This window comes from Nicotiana tomentosiformis, chromosome 1 (genome assembly GCF_000390325.3).
Source record: "Nicotiana tomentosiformis chromosome 1, ASM39032v3, whole genome shotgun sequence".
Taxonomy (NCBI): domain Eukaryota; kingdom Viridiplantae; phylum Streptophyta; class Magnoliopsida; order Solanales; family Solanaceae; genus Nicotiana; species Nicotiana tomentosiformis.
In genome coordinates, this window is record NC_090812.1 from 60,198,700 (window position 1) to 60,216,965 (window position 18,266).

Below are 18,266 nucleotides of genomic sequence, written 5' to 3' on the forward strand. Positions count from 1 at the left end.
ATGTCATTGTTTATATTTGGAATTACTTGCAATTTTGAACTTGCTGGCATATTATCAAGTAGATGAGAGTCACTGTTAACACCCTGAGTAAATCTAGGATTGTGTGATCTGTGTGTGCCCTATTTTTTCTTCTTAATTCTTATATTTAGAATTGCTTTTATTGGATTGAGACGGACTTAAATAGAACGATATTGACAATGAAATTCATATAGCTGCTTCAACTTAATTGAGGCGTATTACTCGTTTGTATTAAGAATTGATCTAGGAAGTTTCCCATGTCTTTAACAGGTTAGGCAGGATTTAGTAGTGGCCATCATTTGAGTCGCTATCACGAAAAGAACAAATGAATTGCTTGACTTGCAATCTCACTTCAGTTGGTAAAGTGGTGTAGGACTTTTTCAATGCCACTGGGGATTTTCAACCATAGGCTGGTTACACCAAACGACTGGGCTAATTATCCGTCCAACAGCATACTAAAGTACTAGAAATAAAGAATCAAAAATGTATTCTGCTTCTTTTCCCTGTTCATTTAGTATCATCACTTTTCTTTCAACGATTGAGAATATTGTTTTGGGTGGTGTCACCTCATTGACCTCCAACGACTCATAACGTATGAAATCCGGCCAATGTAAATTACATCCAATATTGCAGTCTGAGTCCAAGAGTGGCTACCATATTTCTTGTTGTTTTGGGATGGGAGCGCATGAGGCGAATTTAGAAGTTTTAAGTCATCGTGCATAATTTATACTATAATATTCTAAAAACAAAAGTTACAATTTGCCTTAGGTAAAGCAAAGTCTTTAAACACAAGTTCAAGGCGGCTATGAAGGAACTAACACCTAGGATATGGTGATTTTGTCACATAGACTCATTGTGCCTTGAAATATCCATCTCTTATGTCTCCAAGAGCAAGAATGCCACCTTCACCAGTAAGGCTTTTTCTTTAACAATTTTTCAAGTTTATGATAAAAACTTAAATTGTTTTGACCGCATAACTATGAATTTGATGATTTACAACATTATAACGGACATACAATTATTATGGTTAGCAGGTCGAATCAATGTTTGTACTTCTTTATTTGTAAAATTAACCCATTTTCTATTACTCTAATTAATATTTTCTTGAGCTTGTCTCCAATGGCTTTGGATTAAGGCTTCGCCTCAAACACATGTGACATTATGCCTAATAAAGCACTAGTGCAAAATACCACATCAACCACAACTTAATGGTTGTGTGTTTGTGTATTATTATTTTCCAGAAAATTTAATTATATATAGCCTTCACATGGGTAAGGAGCAGGGCAATCAGACTCGAGTCTGTCATTGCTGCCATTTCGGGATCCTCCACGTGAAAGGAGATTGTTTACGTCTTCACTAAGGAAGTTGCTACCAGCATTTGGCTAACTTCATTGAAGTATATTGTCGAGAGAGAGGTACCTACACCTATAAATGGAACAAAAAACAAAAGGAAGAAGGCCAGCTAAGCTATAAGTTCCTTTCAAGTTTCAACCATTAAATAACATACCATTCCAGCATCCCTACTGATCTCACATCTTCACCTCAAAAGTCGAATTTATCAATGTTCTCTTGTTTGTTCAAATTCTGATCTTAGGCCAACCAAACTGCGGTGCTTTCGCCCATAGAGAATAGGGAGCTGATACGTGTTTACCCCATTTGAAGGTCGTGCAGTCCAGAATTTAATAAAAATAGCACATGGTGAAGAATCATTCTTTTTTTCTCCATGTTGCTCAATTAATTCAATTCATATTCTCTACAAGTCTCATCGTGGCTCCACAAGTTCACCACCAACCAACACGTTGTTCACCCAATAAATTCGAGAGCTAACTGTAAACTTTGAGGCTTGTGCTAAAAGGAAAGGGAGTTTTGATAGAACTGAACAATAGAAGAAATGTGTGATGTTCTTTCAAGAAAACAATCAAATGTATTAGTGTAACGAACTGCTGTACAAAAGGTGTTGTCTCAACTATCTACATATCTCTCTCTCATTAACAGAGGGACCATTCCTAAAATCCCTAAAATTGTGATCCCTACGCCATAACTTTTATGTCACCAAATACTACAATTCCCCTTCCTCTCAAGCAGACAAACTCTGTAAGTGCCCCCATGTGGTTACAGCTCTGCACAAAGGTTCTTCCAAACTTCTCATCTCACCGAAATGTGCAAAACATCAAGAGACAATTCAAGGCACTGACTCTATACCTCAAAAAACAAAAAAAGCCAATGCTTGAACCAACAAATCTCAGGAGTGTGCATCATCAGCATCAGAGTCACTCCCTGAAGAACTTCCTGAATCAGAATCTGCGCAAAAAAGTTATGTTCAATTAATCAAAGCCTTCCACTGGACTCATTTCAGAGCCAGAACAACAAAAAAAGATCATTTTTTGCAGTTGGAGTAGCTTATATATATTATATATATTTACCACTAGAAGAGGAGGAATCGCTGCTTGAGCTGCTGGAACTACTGGAGCTACTACTAGCATTATTATCACGATCCTGCCCACCACCACCACCTTCATCCTTGTCAATTTCCACAGGAGGAAAGTGAGTAGCTGGTTCATCATCCTCTATCTCTACATCATCCTCATCTCCAGTATCACCCCCCTTTTTGGGCTTTTTGAAGGAGTCATTTTTCTCGCTTGTACTAGGCTGCAACAAACACAACAACAAATTTTATTAGCCATTCCATTACCAATCTGATAAATGCAACAAGGGACAGCATATGTATCAAATCAAAAGAATTAACAAAAATGCAATACTGCATTATTACCCCATCAGCCTCTGCAACGGATGTTGTTGTAGCAGCAGAAGCTGCAGCACTAGCGGATGGTGGTTGTCCCAAATTGTTAATCAATGCCTGCCTCTTAGTTTTGCTCACCATCTTCTTCCAATTGGTCACAAACCGATCAAGCTCCCATAGAGTCTCCGTGTCAAGGGCCTCAATGTCAAGCTCAATCTCGTCACCATCTTGGGCTAAATGCTCATTCCTCTTCCTTATAATCTGTACCAACTGCGGCATCTTCTCTTGCGGTAAACTTTGCAGCCCAACACCTAATTTATGCTTCTCCTCCATACTCATCTCTCTTTTATTCGGATCCTTCGCTCTCGGCTTTGGTTGCTTTCCCATAGGAGGCACTTTAGCAGCAACTGATGATTGAGGCTTTGCCGCTGGTGGTGCCCTCACTGGGGAAGGAGTTGACAATGGGGACTGCTGCAGCACCACTGGTGGATTGTCTGGTGGCTGCTGCACTGGCAAAGAGGGTGTTGAAGCACTCGAATGATTCTGCATCATTCGCTCCTGCTTCTTTGAAATGTGTGGGGCCGGAGTAAGCTTGGGTTTCTTCACTCTTTCCGGCGTAGGAATGTGATTCCAAGAACTCCCCTGCAACTCATCTATGGCATGAAAATCCCTCCTGCCGGTTCCGCCATCAAGCTTATTCAATTTATCCTGAATTGGTCTAAACATGTCCTCAAAACGTGCCAGGAGTTGCTCGGCAAACCCGTGAACTTGATCTGTTTTAGGATTATACAAAAGGGCATTATTGAAAGTAAGCCTCACATCAGCTGCGAATTCAAAAGGGGTAGGGTAAAAATTATTTATCAAATTGGATTTCACCGTCCCCAAATCCATGGGTCGCTTAATAATCTGGTGGTAATCATGAAGACCCATGGCTTTAGCATCTACAGGGGTATTGAAAATCCACCCACTTTTATGCTTCATCAGCTTTGCCAAAACTTGCCTACATTCCTTCATCATATTTTCCATTCCGATTATTCCCTTAACACCACCACCACCACCCGGATTGCCGAAATTTCTATTATCAACTCCATTGAGGAGCTTTTTCCGATCTTTACTAGATCCAGAAGGGGTGGGTCGTTTATTTCCAGATAACTTCTTGGACTTGCCGTGAGATCTGGGGTTGCTGGTGCTCAATTGACCCGATTCGATTCGATCTTTGAGATTTCGGATCTGTTCCAGCTCCGCCACCAGCCGACTCCGTAGCTCATGGAGCTCGGTTTTGTTGTACGAGGCAACGTTGTAGGTCATATATCCTCCAAGATTGAGGCCGTCAACGTTGGTACTTGATTCAATCGGCCGTTGATTAAACGAATAGGCATCATCTGACGCGGTTTGCGTCACGGCCGGCGATTCATCGTTGTGACGACCGTTAGATGCGTGATGAAATTGCTTCTGCTTTTTCTTAGGGTTAGGGTTAGAGTTAGGGTTCAGATGTGTATGAGAATAAGGGGTTTTCCCCATGAATCCACCGCCGGCACCACCAGACTGAGCCCAGCTAGATTCATTCCGGCTTGCTAAGACGGCGGATGCCATGAATTGCACCGGCACAGGTGGAATTGATCGTTATCAGGTGGTGTTGAAATCATGAAATTGAAAGGGACGTGATGGCCACGCGCCCGCCGGAATCAAACAAAGTATCTCCGATTACCACCTCCCGGCGACGATTAACAAAAAAAGGAGAAAAAAAATCTTTTAAATATTGGAACCCAATTGGAAGGCAAGGGTTTGAAGGGATTGAGCGAGGAATGAGAGGGGGAGGGCATCGCTTCTTAAAGGCGATGAGATCTACCCGTTCGGAGTTCGGGCAGTATTTAAACCGTGGATCATGTCCAGACTGCTGATCGAACGGTGAAAATTAATTTGTTTGCTGTCTGAAAAACTGACCGTGACAATCTGGCATGAACGGGTGAGATTGGAGGTGTTAGACACGTGGCGGATAGATCAGGTTTCAGTTGGGAAGGGTTTAAATAGAGCTGGTTTTTTTATTTTTAGAAATTCTAAAATTGAATGATAGGAAAAGGGAAAGAGAGGGTGGCGTTGTAGTTCGGGTTTGTTTAGAGTTTGAAGTGAATTTGGGTCGCATGTGTCCTGAATTTAGGGTTTTTGAGGAGGTGGGGACCACAAAAGGGAAAATTAGGAAGGGGGGTGGGTGGGTGACTGACGTGGAAGGGATGAAGTCGTGAAAGAGAAGCAAAACGCGCACAGGGCATGTGTAAAAGTGTTGACGTGTCAGGAAGATCCTGTCAAAACAATGGAAGCTTTGTTTTAATGTTGTAATGTAAATGTGCTCATGAACGTTTAAAAAGCCTAATGTGTAGGTGGCGTCACATTCTTTATATATAAAGCATCCCCCACCAACCCCCTACTCACAACCCCCTACTCACAACCCCCACGGCTATCTCTTTTCCCTAGAACCTTCTAATATCATTACAAAAATTTAGTAGTACAAATTTACAATTCCAGATCCAATGTTTTTTCTGCATCTCCGGCTACTTCTTTCTCTGCAAATTCCCAAAACCAATTTCTGAGGGTTTTTTTTCCGATGGGGAATCTCTTTGCATGAAGCTTATTAGATCTGTGTTCCGGCAGTTTTCTCACGAAATCAGATCAGATCCGGCTAGCCGGCGGCAAGGGTACGTGAAGGACTCGTCGGATTTTATGTCCGCCGGCGAGGTAGATTAGTTAGGTGTTTGTTTTGGTTGCAGGCGGCGTTGTTTGTGGGTCCAATTTTGATATTCAAAAAAATTAGGTTAAGCTGTTTAGCTGGGCCTGGGCCTGGGCCTGTTGTTTGGGCGGAGCAGCCCAAACTCTTGTCAGTCTCGTGATTGACAGCTGGTGGTTACTGGTCCGCTTTGTAAGGTCCAAACATGTGTGAAAATGAATAGCTGCCCTGCATCTTAGGTTGCGGTTGGACCAAAACGATTTCGTGTTAGTTTTGTGAAAATATCATTAGCGTTAGTTTTTTTCGTTGAAAAATTCTTCTTCTACTGAATACATTCACAAAATTTAAAAGTACTTTTTTCGATCTTTTTTTTTTCATTTGTTTTCAGAAGTTGTCCTGCGAGTTTAGAATTTGCAGGAATCAGTTTTTTTAAGGTTTGGTTTGCAAACTGTTTCTGCAAAAACACTTTTTCAAAATTTCAAACGAAATGGCATCTTATTATCAAAAAAGAAAAAAAACAGTATTGTATAGACTAAAAGTAATAGACATGTCTAAGCTTAGTAAGGGAAAAAAAGGCACATATTGATGGAGTTCTTATGTCAGTGTTTATCTTTTTAATTTAAGAATGGGGATTATAGGTGTAAATTTTATAATTGCACATATGTTTTTGTTACCTGAAAATATTTTACTATTCCCTTGGATTTTTAGGATTCTTTGCGTCTTTTGTCACATTTCAAACATCCAATATTAGTGATTTGTTTTCTAAGACACGCGGTCAATATTGAGTCCTCTATGACTTCACACACAATTTAATGGACTTGCATCATATATAATATAACAGAAATTAGTCCCCCACGCCCTTCACACGGTTTTACACCATTTTAATTTATTTTTTAATGTTTTCTGGCAACATTAGCTTTATGTTTAAACTATTATATTGCTAAAATTTTATGCGCGTCTGCATGGATTAAATTGCTCGACACATGTAACACTAAATTAGATAGTTGCTCTTGCAACCAATTAAATTAAAACGTCGACTAACTTCTTCTTTCTATGATAAAGAAAGTCAGTTTTCCTCTGTTTTTATTTGTCTTTTAATTGAGAAAAATAAAGAATGATGAAACAAAAAAAAAAGAAAATGTTACGATCGAATTGTAACAAGATTATTTGAAAAGTGGTCTTGAGTTGGTATGACTATATTAATGATCAAGATTGTTAGACAAGTGATCTTGAGTTGGAAGGACGAGATTATGACTGAAGATTGTTTATTTGATCCAATTCACGAAAAAACAAGAAGTTTAAGCAAGTCAATAAGAAGATCGAAATCTCAGCTGTGAAGGTGAATAAGGCCAATTGTCGATTGGTTGGGAAAGACAAACTAGGGCTCGAAGGAGGGCCTAGTGTTACAGTAAGTGTGTTGATGAATACTGCCCCAGCTAAGCTTGTGACTGCCATAACTCCGCCGATTAGGGTAGAAGGAAAGCAAATTACAGTCACAAATCCAGTGGAAAAGACCCTTAATCCGACGGAAAATACCCTTAAGTCTCCGATGAGGGTGGAAAGCAAGCAAAATTCGGGTGGGATTTCAATGGAAAAAACCCTTAATTCTCCAATAAGGGTGGAAGGAAAGCATATCTCGAATGTGTCTTCAATGGAAAAAACCCTTACCTCTCCGTTTCGGGTGGAAGGAAAGCAAAATTCCGATGCAAACTCAGTAGGAAGAACTGGGGAGCAGACCCCAAGGCCTACAGAGAATGCAAGGAATGAATGGTCAATGATGGCTGAGGTAGGAGCTGAAAAGTCGGCGACAGAGGAACCAAGTGGTGCGCAGGGGATTATGATCATACCTGTTGAAAAAGAGGGAAAATGGGCTACTCTCTTTACTGGGAACTGATTTGCTGCGAAGGGGATGGAGAGTACATTGCGCCACTAATTCAAGACGGGGTTAAAGTGGTACAACTTCAAAAGGAGGAGGTTGAAGTAGAAAATGACAAATGGAGGAAGGCTATAATCATGTATATAGTTGGAGCTTCTCCCACAATCTGTGCACTAGAACGATTAATTGTTGCTCAATGAAACTTCACAGATAAGCCAAGAATCTACTATCACAATGAGGGGTACTTTGTTATTCTCTTTAATAGCTTAGAAGATAAAAATGAAGTGTTATACTCTGAGCCACATACCATGAATAGCAGGCCTATTATACTGAAACCATGGCCTGCCAGATTTAATTTCCATGAAGAAGTTTTGAAAACTATTCCAATATGGGTTCAGTATCCAAATTTGCCATTGAACTGTTGGAGTAAGAGATCACTAAGTAGAATTAGTAGCAGTTTGGGCACTCCATTATATGCGGATGACTGCACATCTAGTGTTGACAGGATTTCATATGCCGGGGTGTTAGTGGAAATGGACATCACTAGGCCATTACCAAGAAGCATTGTGGTACAAGATCCTGATGGTGAAGTATTTGAACAAGCTGTTGACTGATGATAGGCTATAATCCTTTATTTTAGTAGCTTATAGCACTCTAATTTACTGCACTTTACTTATGTTGAGCTTTAATTAGTAGTATTTTACACTTATTGTGTGTTTTATGCCGTGTAGGAATGATTCCGAATTATTTAGATGTTGCGGAGCAAATTTGAGCTATTTGGAGATTTGAAGTTTGAGTAGAAGCCCAAGAGATTTAGCCGAGATCGCGTTCGGGAGTCGAGTACCAAGTTCGAATGTCAAAACATGGAAAAAATGAATTACTATATGAAGTTTACACTGCCCCACCGCATGGGGTGGCGCGGCAGTGCATATTGTGCCCAGTTAACGTTTTGCAAATTATTCTGGAAATTGCCACTAGCAAAAATCTTGAGTATCTTTCCATTTCCGCTAAAAAACGGTATTTTCGTTCTGCGTTTATTTTTGGGATAGTTAAATACACGGGGAAAACATCATTTTTGAACTTTTTAACAGATTTCAACTTAAGGAGGCCAAGGAGGCTTGGGGAAGAACACAAGTATAAGGATTCATCCTTCCTTCCTCACTCAAGATTTGGGTTTGGATTGAATTTATATTTTCCTATGGAGTAGGTCCATTTGGGTTTTGATAAATTTGGTGTATTGATGATTGTTTGTGGATTATAACTCTATTTTTATGTATTTGAATTATTTTTTTGAAAGATTTAATTGTTGCACCTATATTTACTTGTTCTTGTAATCCAAAGAGGCATAACTTGTGATATCTTTGCATTATATTATTGGTTGAGTTCATGGATTCTTCTAAGTAATCGAAAGAGGCTAATTGAATCATTGATTAAACCTAGTTAGGAGGATAGCCAAGAGAGGTTCTCCTAAAGACCAATCCATTACGCATTCTTACATATGTTCACAGAGCTTAAATTGGTTCATATTGTGAGGTTGAGACTTAATCGAGAGAGAAATTTTTGCTAAACGTTTGAACTAATAATAGAGTGAATTCGAGACTCACTTGAACATTGAAAGTGAATTATATAGAGTTAGATCCCGAACGATTATCTTGCACTTATTCCATCAAAACCCTATCCTCTCTCACCGATAACCTTAATTGCTTATTACTTGTTTCGATAGTCACTAGTCAATATGTTGATTTTAGATTCTTAGTCATATAAATATCAACTGTTGATCCGACTGGATAGCAATCTAGTTACAAACTACGATAATGTTGTGTGGATACGATATTATACTATATTATCTTTGACTAGCGAGCACAATTTAAGTGTGTGTTTTGCACTCGCCATTAATTACGATTGGAGTAGCTAACTGATTTGGGATTTCATATTAATCTTTTCCCTAATTACCAATATCCGGTATGTCTCTTCGAAGACATTTCAACGGGAGAAACACGCCTGAGACTGATATATATGTTGTGTATATGGACGCTTGTAAACTTGTTTGCTGCACTTGGTTGTGGCACAATTCCACTGAGTTTTGTAAGTTCTCACTGAAAGCTATACCGCCAAACTACAAACTTATATAGTGTTTAAATAGTAGAGTTGTTTAAAACCTCTTATTTAGTCTTGGTTTCATTCTCTGTTCCAATAATATCATGTCTCCATATCAAATGCTTTTATCTTTTCTTCCATTAGCTCAATGGTAAAACAATAATACAAATCGAGAACCACAAGAAAACCAAGAAAAGGATGGTAAGAAATGAATGAAAAAGCTTTTTGCATTAAAATTTCTCATTCCAAAACTTTATGTTATTTCTTGAATATTTTTATTTAAAGCGATACATCTAGTTTTTTTCGTTTTTGAGGTAATGAAAAGGATTTCTAAGTACTGAAATAATGGTGTACGAAAATTTTTGAATAATTTAAACCAAAAAGGAGAAAGCAAAATTAGAACTCTATAACTCTTTTATTCACTTGGAAGAACGAACACTGAGAGTGGCTTATATATACAAAAAAAGTAAGAAGATCCATGTCGTAGCTAAAAAGGTGAAAGAGCATAAGTTGAACTACGTTACTTGCATTATAAGGGTTCCACAAAACTAAATGAAGAGGAAAGGATCCCAGCAACAAGCATCTAGGAGGCAACAACAACATAAAGTTGCGAGGCTGCAAACCAAATTCAAAATCAACGAAGTTACATACATAGTAAAAGTGCCATGTTCATCAAATATATTACTCCTATAAATGAAGAAGAACCCAGTCATCACGACCAAAGAACTCTCTCTCCGGCGGTAATCGGATTTCGAGAGAAAAAACTTCTTAATTTTTTACTATGAACTCGGACATAAAATCCTTATGTTTTTTGCAATAAAATTAAAATATTTGAAAACTACGTAAAAGAAACAATTCAAAATATTTACAGTAAAAAGCACATTGACACATATATTGGGACGGAGGGAGTACTAGTATATATGTATTACCAAGCCTCGAGAAAACCAGGTTCCCTCCTAGGAGGGGGAGCAGCAACATACATTGGAGGAGCCATCACTGGAGGTCCCTTGTAATAACCTGTTAATTTCACATCACAAGTTTGATCTATATATGCTCTTTTGATCAATAAAACTATCACTTTTTGTGGCGATGCAATTAAAGGTATCGCCTCATAAAGTCGAAAAAACTCAATTCATGTTATGTTTGTTTTTACATTTTTAAAAGGAAAAGAGAGAAAGAAGTAAGAAAAAACATTATGGGCACAGTTCTTGTAGAATTAAATCTGATTCAGTCTGCTGTAAATGCATATTTGTTAGGGGCTGTAAATATTTTTGAATGCCCTTTTATCCAACCTAGTATAAACTGAGGAGAGAAGTGCAAGTAATCAAAATTAGAAAGAAGAATTCACCTGCAGCAGGGTAAGGATAAGCTTGCTTTGGTACTTCACTCATGTCTAACAAATATTTGGTGCTCAACTTCTTTGTGTTAAACTGAATTTTGGGGATAATCAGTTTAATTCTGAACAAGATGAAACAGCAGAAAAACGTACGTTGTACTAGTAGTAGTCGTATTTTTGTACAAGTTCTGTCGAATTGACACCTGGGTCGGTTATCCACTCTCTTGCTAACAAAAACGATTATACGCGGCAGAAGCATGTTATAAGCGTACAACAAGCTGATGATAACTTTAGAATTAGATCTTTTTTTCCTGTCGCCCAAAAAGAGAGAAAATAACACTATAAAATATCGTGTAGGATGTCATCAATAGTGTGGTCTACGTGTTAATGAAATGAAAGAATATTGAAGAAATTTTTCCTCTAGGTTAAAGCATATATAAAAAACAGATGAATTATTTAGTTCTTTAAAATCTGTTAGACAGCATTACTCAATATACGTACTGATAAAAAATATAATAGTTACTGTAAAAATAGTTTGATACGCGTTACTTAGTCAGGAAATAAACGAACATCGAAAAATGGAGGAGGATCACAAAGGAGAATAGAGGTATATATTAGGCCAATCTCCGGACCTTGCCTTCATTTTCTCTTCCAAAATGGAGTAAAGTTACTCTAACCATTACTCCATTTTTTACTTCAAAAAAAATATTCTATTTTATATTCTTTTCTCTTTAATATAATATTATATTATTATCTTTTATTTAAATATTATTTTTTATTTCTATTAAAGAAATTCTATCTGTTTTTCCTTCTTACATATTCATCACATATAATTTATATTCCTTTCTTATATAACCATTTAATATAAAATTATTTTATACCATAAATTTTTAAATAATATAATTTATAAGCAACATCTAATATTTTATATTCGCACCTTTCAATTTTAGCAACATCTAATATTTTATATTTGCACCATTCATTTTTTGAGATGATTATATATTTTTTGTACAATTATAACTTATAATAAAATTAACTTACAATTTTATATAAAAAATAATAAATGCATAAAAATTAATTTATCAAAATTATACGCCAAAGTTAAGATGTAAAATTAATATTATAAATATATAACATAAACATAATTAGGTATATATAAAGAGATAAATTAAAAGAGTTAAATAATAAAAATAGTAATAAAGTAAGGATGAATAGTAACAGAGGAGATATATGAATAGTGTCACTCCAAATTTGGAGTAATATTTTGGCAAAAACTGACCGCAGAAAATGCTGTAGCGTTGGAGATGCTCTTAGACAAATTATTTGCTTCAATTCATTTAACTAAGCAAGAGAATAAAAAAATTTGATCTTTTTTTTGTTGAATAAAAACTTTTGAATTCTCTTATTCCCCCCCCCCCCCCCCTTTTTTTTTTTTTTTTGCATTATTCCTTGATGGACATGTTAACCGGCAATTCGATTGGACAATGTGGAAATGCCTAATAAAGATAAGGATAATTAAGTGGCACGCAATGCTCATATAATTAGTGCTTTGCTTCGTGTGATTGGTTTTGTTAGGCTATATGTACTTTGCAGCTTTCTAAGCTTTTCTCAAGATTAACCACACTGATGGATTGTAAAGATTCGGTTGCTGATTGTTAACATTGTTGAAAATAACCTCAAAAGGGATCCATTTTTAGTGGTTAAAAGTTTAAAGCAACTTTTAGAAGCTACAACAAGTCACTAACTTTCACTTATCAATCCTCTAATGCAGCTTATGTACAGACGTTACTACACATATCCCAAATTTTTAACTAATCGATTCGGGAGCTATATATACAGAACAAATGCCTAAATGAAAATATATTATCTCTATGGGACAGGCGCGATGTTTAGTGTAATGTTAGGGGGGTCTGTAAGCTAATTCCTTAAATGTGTATTTGCTAGGTTGCCCACCTAAACGAAGCGGTTATAAATGCTATAACAAAACTTTATAAGAAATATCTCGAAAAACTCTAGAAGAATTGATTTAGGTCTTAATCAGTGAATCCGTTTGACCGTGAAAAAGAAGGGAACAAAGAGGGTGTGACTCTTTACAAACTTGTTTTTAGTTTTAAGACCCTACATCTTTCTTTTTTACACATGGGAGATTTACTTTTACCCGCAATAGATATATTTTTTATCAATAAGAAATCTAAAACGGTCATTTTCTTAAATTATAAATTATAACGGGGCATGATGTACAAATAACATTTAAAAATGCAGGAAAGCAGAAATGGATAATACAATTAATGAAATGGTAACTCTCTCTGAGAACAAAAAAGAGTTCAATAATTAAAAGAAGATAATTACAAGACGATAAACTCCCTGTTCCTAAAGAACTTATTTAAATTACAATTCTTATTATTTTGGTAAAAAGCAGAAGCAGTAACTGAAATTGGCAGCCCGAACACCTTACCACAGACAGAGGATAGAGGGATCACAGCAACACTCATCTATCAGGCAACAACAACACAGAGCTGCTAGGCTGCAATAAATCACGAAATTAAAAAAAAAAAAAAAAAATTTATAACAGAAAAGAATTTACTTAAAAGCATCTTTTAGCCAAAAAGGAAAGAATTAAAACAAGAAACACACGAAAATGATTTTTTTCTTTTTAAAAAAAAAGAGTTTAAACATTACAACATTGCAGGTAAATAATTTTTAAACTATTATGTTACTTAAAAGAAATACAGTAATAAAGATAAATTGTCCATAGAAAGTGAGATTGATAACCTTAAAAAAAAAAGGCAAGTTATCTATAAGTGCGCTAATAGTGTAAAAAATCATCTACTCCTTGCACATATCACAGAAAGGCTAATAATTCTTTTTCTTGCTTTTCCTTATCACACTAGTTTTGTTAAAAATCTCAAAAGAATCTCTTCATATATCAATAAACTTTAGGATAGAGGAGGAGCAAAGCTTACCATCCTTCAAGAAAACCTCTGTTTTTCTGAGGTGGAGGAGCAGCTGCATATGTTGGTGGCGCCATCACTGGAGGAGGAGGCCCCTGATAATATCCTATATTTCAAGAAACATTAAAAAAAAAAAAAAAAAAATGCTCAGCTCAACTATTGTTTTTAGCAAATACAAATTAAACTAAATGAAAAGAAGGGGAGTTTGGCGCATCAGGAAAATTTATATCATGTGACTAGGTGGTCACGAGTTCAAGTCGCAAAACAGCTTATTGCAGAAATGCAAAATAAGAAAGTCACGAGTTCAAGTTGCAAAAAGCAGCTAAGGCTATATATATATAAGAGCCAATGTGATCCAGTCCTTTTCCACTTTGTGGAGAGCGAAAACTTAGTATACCGAAATGCCTTTTTATAAAATAAATAAAACATATATGGAGCATATAGATGTGTTACGTTATTACCTTGACCTTGAGAGGGGTATGGATAACCATATTTTGGTGGCTCATTCATGTCCGATAAACTCCTAATTAGAAGTAAAAAGAGAAAAGAAGAAAGAGAGAGGGAGAGAATAGATAGATAGTTGATATGGTATATGAAAACTACGTACAGCTTTGTAGTGGATTTGTTCTTATATTTTTGGCGACAATGCGAATAGGATTCCTTTCAATTCTTGTTTGTTTAGATACAGCTTTGGATAGCGAAAGAAGAAGCAACTGGAGAAAAGCGAAAGGGTCCTTAGCTTGCACTTGTCAAATACTGCAGCAGAAATCAGAATGACTTGATATTTGAAGGGTTTTTTTTTTGCTTTTTTAAATTTTATTTATTTATTTGTGAGGTAAATTCCTTTAAATGGTGATTGTTGTCCTCATCAATGTTCTCTGTAGGATAGTTGCGATACTAGGGACACATGTGACAACGGTGCAAAGGCTGCCTTAAATACTTCAACTGTTGATTCAAAATAAGTACTACTTTCTTTTTAGAAAATTAAGAAGGTGTTAATTATTTCATTTTCAAATTTTACCATTGCTCCAATAAATTTAGTCAAATAATCCTTATGATCAATACGGTAAATAATGTTCTAATGGGTGCATAAAATCTTAAACGATATTTATTTTGAATTGAAAATAGCAACTTATTTAAATTATTCAATTTGATCTAAAAAGTAGGTGCAAAAAAAAAAACATTTGTCTCCTATATACTTCTTATTTCCTAGCTAGGCTTCTATCCTGGAATATTGGCCTTCTCAATGGGGGTTACTCATCAAGCTTTAATGTTATCTAATTACTCTTTTCAGTCCACTTTAATTGATTTTTTGATATGTTTTTTGTGGTCTACAATATTTAATTTTTTCAGATATCATGAAGGAATTAACCTCTTTTTTTCAAAGTTGCCCTTGCAATAAAGAGCCTAGTATATATAATTGTTATATTTCCAATTAACAAATTAAGGTTAATATGGTCAATTTTAATGTTAATTAATGCTAAAAAGTAAATTTCTTAATATGTGTGAAAACATCCAAAAAAATCAATTAAAATAAATTGGAGGGAGAAGTTTTTGCATCAAAGTTGAGGGTTTTTCATCAATTGTCAACTCTGAATTTATTGCAGGTGCAACTTTTTGCTTACCGGAATTAATCCAGATAGTCACTCACATAATCTCTTATATATATATAATTCATATATAATATATGTATAACTGTGTAAAATTAACTAGCTAGAAAAAGTAACAATTGAATTTCGCCGGCTGTTGTGTAACAATCCCAAACTTATTTGTGATTTAACAAGCTGGATGATGCAGAATCTTAATCTAATTTTCAAAAGTGAAAAAGGTGGCGTCTCTTTAATATCTGCAAATTCAATTTTTCAGAACTTTATTTTTGAAAATAAGAGGTGTTTGGATAGTAAATTTTGAGAATATTTATTGGATGCAATATGAATGTAACACTTTAACAAAACAAAAAAAAAACATAAAACATACCTTTTAACCCTAACATTTTATAAGAACTATAAATTCTTCCAAGTATTTACCACATTCAGTTTAGAATAATCGAGCCCACAACTGCGTACACTGGATTTAACTAAAATGGTATTAATTTTATTTTCGACCATTAAAATATTATATACATTATATCACATTACAATCACACAACAATCTTTTTTAATAAATTTGAAATTTATCCAAAAGGCAACATTAATTTATAAAATGGAGCAGAGAAGATAATGGAGGGATCGATAGTTGGATAAGGCAATTATGAATGGTAGGTAAAGGATCTAAATGGCGGGTTGAAGTTTTCAATGTCAATTTTTTATTTATTTATGTTTTATTTGCTACAAAAATACACCTCCAAGGGTGTGTCAGCTGATCCTTCAGCGTCTGCACCAACTAAATCGGAAGTTTAATTCAAAAGACGAGAGTAGGCTTTAGGAAGATCACGAGTTGAACCATACTAGCAAATAGTTGGGCGATTGGTAGTTCGGGCAGTGAAAGGGCTTGGAAGGCAAGTTGTAGAGGGCGACTGAAAAGGAGGCTCGACCCACAGGGAGAGCTGTGAGCAAAGAGAGATTGTGAGTGAAAAGAGTAGGATAACTCTGATCTTTCCTTCTATGGAGTCGGATGCGAGCTTAACGCCTACTATCTTACTCAAAAAGAGTCAATGGGAGTAGACACATCAATAGCAGCAGAGTAGTTATGGTTTGAGATGAGAAAGGAGCATCGAGGTGGGACAAGGCGCTTTCAATGGTGATGAAAGAGGAGCAAGCAATGATCTTCTTAATATCGATCTGCCTTAAAGTGGTCGAGTAAGTATATATTATAGCAATCGCGTTTAAAGTATAAATAAAAGGAGTGGCTTAGTGATTGATAAAGTATGATGAGAATGATGAGGTACACTAGCCGAACTTGACCCCTGTTATTTTGAGATTACATCTAGTATTCAGAGTTTGCCTCGATTTAGTACTGCTCTCGCAATCCGCACCGAAACAGTCCCAAATTCAATCTAAGCGGACTCAAAACATATTAGATGATAATTCTTATTTTGATGAAATAGTCTAGGTGTGTGCTAATTACCACGCGTACAACTATCATAAAAAATAGGTTAATAACTAGTAGTATGTGAAATGGTAGCTTCAATTAGAATCGAGTTTTGGATGAAATCCAAACGTTAAGGCAGTAAAGTGAAATTATTCTCCTAACTTGAAAGCTGTAAAGACTAAAGTGAAATTACTTCCTCACGGGGTTTTATATTTTTCCATTTGCCTTTTCTCCTTTTTCTCATATTCTCTTTGTTCCCATTTATGCTGCTTAAGAGTCGTCCCTTTCACACCATTCATTACTTATGGGCCAAAAACCATATACGTAACAGAATTTAGACCCAACGAATAATCACTTTGAATTAATATTCGTAAGCCAATCTTAGCAATCTTCTTTTTATATACACAAGCAAGAAGTTTCCACATTATTTCTATAAAAATATTATAATATACTAGTGAAAAGTATTGGAAATTAGTCTAAGACATAATGATTATTGTAGTATACAAAGATCCAAGGGTTAAATTACATGTACAAATGCTGGCCGGTTTCAAATCTGCATGAAATTGCATGATTATTTGCACTGTATGGTCATTTTCTTAACCATTCTTTAATTTACTTCTCTGCTAGCTCAATGGGCTAAATTTTGCATTATACGTATGTCATGAATTTTCCTTTTACAATAAATTGAATTCATTAGATTAACCAAAAAAAAAAAAATAGTGACCTAAAAATCCTTCGTATGAACTATCCAATAGGCGTCAACAATTGACCAGACATTTCTAGAATAAAACAGAATCCCCGTGCTGATGGGCCCAAATGAAACTGTCCACAAAGTTTTAAAACAGAGACTCATAAAAGCTTTGACTTTTGGACCAACAAAAAAAAAGGATTTAGGAAACTTACTTTCCAAAGAAAATAGGGCAAAATAAAAATTGGCCAGTTTGCATATTTAATTACATTTGCTAATCAAAAATAAAATAAAAAAAAATAAAAAAAATATATATATAATATTTTATCTGCTAATATTTTGGGAAGCAACTAAAAATATATATTTCTCAAGAAAATACTACCAGTGACTTATCCATTAAAAAATTGCTTTGCTTTCATGAAACTTTAACTTGGGCCAGAAGCCTTTTCACTTTAAGATAAGCCCATTAGTAGAAATCTCAGGGAAAATAACATTATATAAGCGCTCTCAAAATAATAACAAAAAAAATAATATTTTTTGTATATTTATATATTTTATATATTATATATAGAAATTGTACAAATTTTATAATTTTTTTCGACTATCGAATATAAATAGTTTCTGGCGTGAGCTAAAAGTGAAAAAAAAATGCATAACCAATTCCTTTACCACATCATCAAACAAACTACAATCTCTTGATTCATATAGACCTAATGAAAAATATAATACGATAAATAAAAAAAGGACTTAGATGAGCGATATTAATTAGTTGGGATTAAGTTTCAGTAATGTCAATGAGTTTATTTTA

At 35.4% G+C, this 18,266-nt stretch overlaps 1 protein-coding gene and 3 long non-coding RNA genes across 4 annotated transcripts; 1 reads left to right on the forward strand and 3 right to left on the reverse strand.

Moving 5' to 3' along the window:
* Positions 1–1,919: 1,919 nt before the first annotated feature.
* LOC104094443 (transcription factor GTE7-like) lies at positions 1,920–4,555 on the reverse strand. The gene is made up of 3 exons (XM_009600377.4): positions 2,789–4,555; positions 2,442–2,667; positions 1,920–2,319 (listed from the first exon to the last, which is right to left on the reverse strand). Exons 1-3 carry the CDS (start codon positions 4,349–4,351, stop codon positions 2,261–2,263), a joined length of 1,848 nt encoding a protein of 615 aa, XP_009598672.1. The 5' UTR covers positions 4,352–4,555; the 3' UTR covers positions 1,920–2,260.
* A 148-nt stretch (positions 4,556–4,703) lies between these two features.
* On the forward strand, positions 4,704–8,671 carry LOC108944821 (uncharacterized). The gene is made up of 2 exons (XR_011410741.1): positions 4,704–7,941; positions 8,088–8,671. It is a non-coding gene; the product is annotated as an uncharacterized lncRNA (long non-coding RNA).
* Positions 8,672–9,849: 1,178 nt separating this feature from the next.
* LOC104094442 (uncharacterized) lies at positions 9,850–11,018 on the reverse strand. Its single transcript, XR_685899.4, has 3 exons — positions 10,802–11,018; positions 10,383–10,470; positions 9,850–10,068 (listed from the first exon to the last, which is right to left on the reverse strand). It is a non-coding gene; the product is annotated as an uncharacterized lncRNA (long non-coding RNA).
* Positions 11,019–13,096: 2,078 nt separating this feature from the next.
* LOC104094440 (uncharacterized) lies at positions 13,097–14,500 on the reverse strand. The gene is made up of 3 exons (XR_685898.4): positions 14,202–14,500; positions 13,753–13,846; positions 13,097–13,313 (listed from the first exon to the last, which is right to left on the reverse strand). It is a non-coding gene; the product is annotated as an uncharacterized lncRNA (long non-coding RNA).
* Between the last annotated feature and the right edge of the window lie 3,766 nt (positions 14,501–18,266).